General features: G+C 29.7%; 1 protein-coding gene across 7 annotated transcripts in view; it reads left to right on the top strand.

The window, feature by feature from the left end:
- Positions 1-6626, top strand: part of LOC115239036 — a 21214-nt gene that overhangs the window by 4628 nt on the left and 9960 nt on the right. For 2 of the 7 annotated variants that reach the window (XM_029813342.1, XM_029813337.1), the window contains exon 1: positions 803-1639. The exons of 1 other annotated variant lie outside the window; for it this stretch is intronic. In XM_029813342.1, the coding sequence (XP_029669202.1) occupies positions 1565-1639 (75 nt within the window). In that variant the 5' untranslated portion in view covers positions 803-1564. Of the gene's footprint in view, positions 1-802; positions 1640-6626 lie in introns of those variants that run through there. 4 more of the 7 variants (XM_029813340.1, XM_029813336.1, XM_029813343.1 and 1 more) reach the window with 2 other exon arrangements.

The following is a 6626-nucleotide window of genomic DNA, read 5'->3' as shown; positions in this document are numbered from 1 at the left end:
ATAATAATATAATAATAATAATAAAAAGTCGAATTTTTTAATTACATTAAAATAAGTAATGTAATAAATCTCTATGTAATATCTTATATATCGCGTTTCGTCACAACGGACTTTTCTGAAATTTCAGCGAATCCTAATATAAATATGTTTTCTATCATATTCGACCTGACCTCGGAATAAACTTTAAATACTCAGCTCGGATTGTCTCATGCCGCTTTGACTCCTGGATCGTGAGTAATATAGTTTCTCTTGTGGTCGAATGACGTCAGAAATCTTTCCTTGTCAGGTTCTTCCTTCGACGAGTATATCTATTAAATTAGATTGATAATTATATAGAAAAATCTCGCCCTTGTTTATATTATTAGCCAATTAATTTTTACCATGAAAAGTGTATGTATGAAAACAAGAGAATATAATCATGTATATAAATAATAGAAAAAAAAATCGAGGTTAAATTTTTGAAAAAAAAAAAAAAAAAAAAAAAAAAAAAGAAGAAAAAACAGCGAATTGGTGAAATTTTAGTGACAAGAGATGTGAAACACTGGCGATAAAATAGTAACCGGGCAAACAAGCCACACCATAAAGATCGATGCTTATATCTCGACCTCGTAACATCGGTGAACATCATTTCAACGAAGTTATATAATTCGATAAAGTTAAAGCCTTGTGTGTATTGGTGATTGTTATAAACTTCGTAATATTAAAGAAAATTTGATACATATACATATATTGTTTTATTTCTGTAACGCGTTGCTTATTATTAATCTTAGAAAACGTATCTGGGGCACGATTAAAAATAATACGTTTCCAAGATTAAAATTATACATGTTAACATGTTCGGATTCCGTTGTTGCTAAGCATTTTCTTGCAAAAATTCTAAAAATAGACCCCTTTTTGTTTTCTATTCGTCAAATATCGAACAATCGTATAACTTATCATAATATATATACACCCTGTTAATGTAATTCGATCGAGAGTGATATTGGTCAGATGATTATAAAAGAAAAATCTTGGGGAAACCGGGATGAAAACTTTATTCGCACAAATAAGTTTTCTCATTATCAGTCGAAGGAGAAAGAAAAGAATGTTTTGCCGCATATCTTGCGAGTATATATAAGAAACCTCACTTTCTCGATTCAATTCTGTTTTTCTTCTGGTAATACAATACGTGTCAACGTGGAGATCGTGTTCGCGGGGACAAAAGTACCTCGTAGACGATGGGGTATTATAGACAATTGCGCAGGCGTCGCCGCCGGTGAGCTTTTTGCACGACGAGCTAACTCCGGAGGAGGAAATTTCGTGAGGGAGAAACTGACAGTCGGCGCCGAGCCGCCCTCGTGCGTACTCGTGTTCTCAATTATGTGAAAGAAATTCACTGCAAAAGTCTCTTATAGTACGATGATGCTCCTCGCGCACGACTTTCGATGGACTGCGACCTAAGAAATATATTTCATAGTAAAATTTTTCCATCAAGTGCAAACTCGCGGCGTGGATCCTCATAAAAAATCGAATAGTTAAAATTGCCACGTTAAAATTTTCCCGAGAAGATCCATGTGCTCGCAGCATGGCTATCATGCAGTCCTGTTGTTGTTGGCAATCTGTACGCAGAGGCAGCTACGCTTGTGCCGTTTATACCACAGTAAGTACCGACGATAGCGAAGTGTTACGTATGCTTAAGCGGAATTGTTATGCAAGTTATAAGCAAAAGAATCACATTTTTTATTTATATTATTTTCCATGCGTAATTTAGCTAGACAGAACATCGGTTTTAAAACTTTGATATTTGAGAAAATCTTAGCATATTTAACAGCTTTTCTGCATATTTATTTTGGCACATAAAAAAGTTTAAAATGTTTAATTTTTTCAAGATATTTTACATATATATATTAAAGAGAGAGAGAGAGAGAGAGAGAGTTTTTTGAGAAAATCTTAGCATATTTAACAGCTTTTCTGCATATTTATTTTGGCACATAAAAAAGTTTAAAATGTTTAATTTTTTCAAGATATTTTACACATATATATTAAAGAGAGAGAGAGAGAGAGAGTTTTTATTCTTTTATATTATCTTTACCTAATGTCTTATATCAAGTAAAAATTTAAACTATATTTTATCTACTTATCTTTACCTCAATATAATTTTTATCTTTATTCTATGATAAAATAAAATAGAATAATATAATTAAGATTGTATAAATACACATTTATAGAGAGAAAAATTTGATTTATACCATTGATCGTCTTTCATCTGAGGACTTGTGCGATAGCTCCGCGTATCTAATGATTAATTCCTCCACTTTCCACTTTCACATCCGATGGTCAGATGAAATAGTGATCCGAGGCAATAACAAATTATACAATACATTTTAAGAGATATTTTAGGAGATATAATGATTTATGACATTAATCTTTAATTAATTAATCAAAATTAACGTCATTAAATTTTCCCTTTCTGCAACTATAGAAAACTATAGTAAATGTAGTAAATCCCTCCCACCCAGATTTTATATATTTTTTTTCACGAATATTTTTGATAAAAATGTATCGGTTATTGCATTGCATACAGTATACCGTAAAAAATATGTATGCGTTTCTTAATCTAATTACAAAAATTACATAAATATTCAATTTATTATATTTGTGCAATATCTGTCGAATTATTTGAATCTGAATCGAATTTAACATCGTTCTACATCAGCGCAATAAAAAGTATTAATAATGAAATATTACTGAATGATAACACCAACAGCTTGTATAGTTAATCTAAAGTAACATCATGATCAGACAACACTTCAAAAGTATTCCTAAAGTACGTCTAGATATCATAAACGAAATTTTATGGAAGTTTTAAGGCATATAAAACATTTTAATGCTTTAAGCATATTTTAGACATATTTTCTTGACATTCTTTAAATTTTTATATTGTTTGTGATCTAAGTTTTAGAGTTGTGTAAAGTTGGAATTATTTTACATTTGCAAAAATTAATTTATACGTGAGAATTTGTTTATATGTTATCAGGCTTTATTTTACACGCACGACATACACTATCTTATTTTGTAAAATACGTTATATATTTATAAAATTTTTCTTAAAATAATGAAAATTATTTACTACAATAAATCAATAAAATAAAATAATATATTTTTTCTCACGAAACTTGCATTTATATAAATCATGAAGTTAGAAGAAAACTATGCACAAATATATAATAATAGCATGCGATAGATAATCTAAATTATATTATTAATGTGATTTGGTAAAACGCAGCGCGTAATATCGATCCTATTATTATTATCGCAACTGGCAGTCAGTCCATTAATAAATATACAGTACATTTCACGCACTTTAATAGCATTATTGAACCGGCTAAGTATTGATCAGCATATTCTCCTGGGAACATATCAGTTCAGTCGAAATATGCATATCTGTAGTGAACGTAACACGTTATTGCACGCATGCATGCACACCTACACGCGTGTACGCTCGTATTCCTCTTCTCGAGCGCACTCTTACACAACTTTTCGATTGCATTCTTCCACAGAAGCTAACGGAACAATCGAAAAAAAAAAATAAATAAAAATATTTGTATTTTGCAATATCGGTGAGAGTATTTGCTTACAACACGATCGTGTTCAATTCGGACAAGACCTTTTCGCTTTTCGGATACGTACGATCGCGGTGTGTGCTTCAATTTTTTTATTTTTTTTTTGTGCAGAGGAATCATTTTTATCTCGTAAAAAAATTGAGTGGACAATACAAACGTATATGTCTATTTTATTGAAGCAATTAATTAATCCTGAAATTTAGTTTTAAAGTGCTTTTATCTAAATAGATGTGGTGACATTTACTTCGGAATGAAAATGTTGCGAAAACATTGTTACATTTTAATTTCTGGGACACAAAAGATAAAATCTCTTCATATTTCCAATATTCTAGGCTAAATATGAAACATGCATTTTGTGATAACATATATATACGCAACTATATTAAGTATGGTTTATGAAACGCGTTTGTTATAAAAACTCTTTTTTTATTTCAGAATTATAAAGACCGTAGAATCAAACAAACCGCGAAAACGCAAAACAAACTTTGTTAAACTGTTATCGAACAAGGTCTGTGTAATTATATAAGGTCTTGGAAATTAGTGGTAGCTGCGAAATCTTATAGTACAGGAAAATTACACGGAGATCATTTGTGTGAGTTTCTATAGGACTTTAAGGTAAAGGAAATTAAACGTATCGGATAACCTTTGTCTTATAATTGCCAAAGTTCCGGTATCTAATTTAATTATCCTCGTTAACTTTTTTATCGATCTCTGATTAATCTCCGGACAAAGAAATGGCTTTTGTCTTATTGCTGCTTATCTGTTTTAGTTTTTTAAATATGTGATACCAGCTTAATTAACTTTGCAGATTTTATTTCGTGACTATAGTTTTATCTGTTTTATTATTATCGCCAAAAAATGCGAAAATCCAAAAAAAAAAACACGTTTTAATTACCTGACTCTGTTAATTATCTCGTTAGTTTCTGGAACACAATTACAGTGCAATCTCATTACATACTCTGTAATGCCGCATTATTGATTCCCTGCCATGAGATATTTAGAGTGATATCTGATCGTGTTGTTAACTTGTATAACTGATACGAAAAGTTCAAAAACATAAAAATTCTCTAATTTTATTGTTTATTTTAAATTACTTCTTAATTATTTTTTTTCATTTCTTAGAAATTTGTCACTCGATATTTAGATTCTTTTCCATAATCAAAAATTAAGTAATCTGATCTGGCATTCCTCTCTTTTTTTTGTAGCTGTATTTATAATCATATCTCTGTAAAAAAAAAATATATACGGAATAATTGTAAATTGCAATCTAATGCAACAAAACGTTACATTTTTTAGGTAATTGTTACGGAAGATTAAATTAGTTTTATACCGGAATTCAAAGGCTTAATGAAAGTTTGATAAAGACACGTGTGCTCACTTGATAGATATATAAAACAAAATTTAAGTAATTATTATAAATACGGGTCTCAAACGAGGGTTGTGATGCTCAGTCAGCGTTTCATGAATATCAGAGACGCGATGAGGCGAAAGAAACAGCTTCGAGATGCGTTTCCACTTTTTTTCCTATTTTTTTTATCTCTGGTGTATGGTTTCAACAAACTTTAACTATGCATAGAACGTTACCAAAAATAAAAAACAAAAACAAAAAAAGAAAAAAAAGAACGTTTAAAATTTAAGTACCTGTGGTACTGGGCCAAGAAAATTCAATTTAGAACTTTATCATGTCCAGAGAATCAATAATGTTTACACACGGTAATTACATTATATGTTAGCTACAAATAACGTTCCAGGAAAACATTTGAATAAATCACATTTAATTTGATGTAATTGTTTACACAATAATTATCTATATAAAATATTATAATGAAATTACAATTATTGATATGAAATATGCTCATATATGTAAATTATAAAGATTTATTTATATTTCTTAGAATATAATTTCAACAATCTTTTAACAAACACACATGCTATACATATATTTTAATAAAGGTACACTTTCAATTTAGAGAAAAAGAAGAGCAATCGAGTAAGGGAAGAAAAATTAAAGGAATATAATCTCTCAGTGTCCCTCGCTAAGCGTTTTCAATTTTCATTAAACGTTCTTTTATTATAAAAGAGTATAAATCAGTCTAAAAGCAATTATATTGCTCAATTTTATTAAAATTAATGCAAGATAAAAGAATATGCGGCAATTGCGTGCGCGCTTTTATTATTTCTATAAATTAGAATAAAATAATAATATTTCAGGTGAGCGAAACGAACTGTACCGATCAATCGTATAACAGAGTTTTCCTTGCCATTTACCGCAATCCTCTTGATTTTATACTTTTTTTTTTTATTTGATAAGTAAACGTCAATATTTTTCTCTCTTCGCGGAAATGAAAATTAACACACAGATATTTTATATATATAAACTTGGCTCTCAATTTTTCATAAATTAAGTTTTCAATATAGAAAATGATAATAGTCGTTTGTAATTTATTTATAGTAACAATAATTTCGTGTGTAATCGAAGCTATAAAAAAAATACAATATTTCGAAAAGTATGAAAACATTGTTTTCAATATATTATTAAAAGTAAGGGACCGAATTTATATCCACTAAAATTTGTGTTCATCCACTAATTTATTCCTCGCAATCGATATAAAAAATAAATTTCTGTGATTACGAATAGAAAGTTTAATTTTAAAATTCGTCATCGTTAAAGATTTTCGCATTAAGCTAAAAGAGTGTGTTTAGCGAATTGATATCTGATGCATATGACGTGCGTAGTATAGCGCAAATATTAATATAATATTTAATGCAATATGACATATAAAAGTACGACAAATATATTATCCGACTTTTCATTTAATCCAAAGTATCAAAAGCGCCGTGATATGCTTACGCAACTTGTTGTAGCGTTAATTAATACTACGTTGTATAAGCAGTTTCGTGTTTTTACCGTGTGCGTGCTTCTATATATATGAACAAACACTTCGAACAAACTCTGACCATAAACCCTTGGGAAATTTGTTTACTCAATAGAACATACCGCACCCTCCCCTCCCCTCCCCCCCT

Source organism: Formica exsecta, unplaced genomic scaffold (genome assembly GCF_003651465.1).
Source record: "Formica exsecta isolate Colony F162 unplaced genomic scaffold, ASM365146v1 scaffold363, whole genome shotgun sequence".
Lineage (NCBI taxonomy): Eukaryota > Metazoa > Arthropoda > Insecta > Hymenoptera > Formicidae > Formica > Formica exsecta.
Note: the sequence above shows the minus strand (reverse complement) of the source record. Positions and strands in the feature narration are given on the sequence as shown.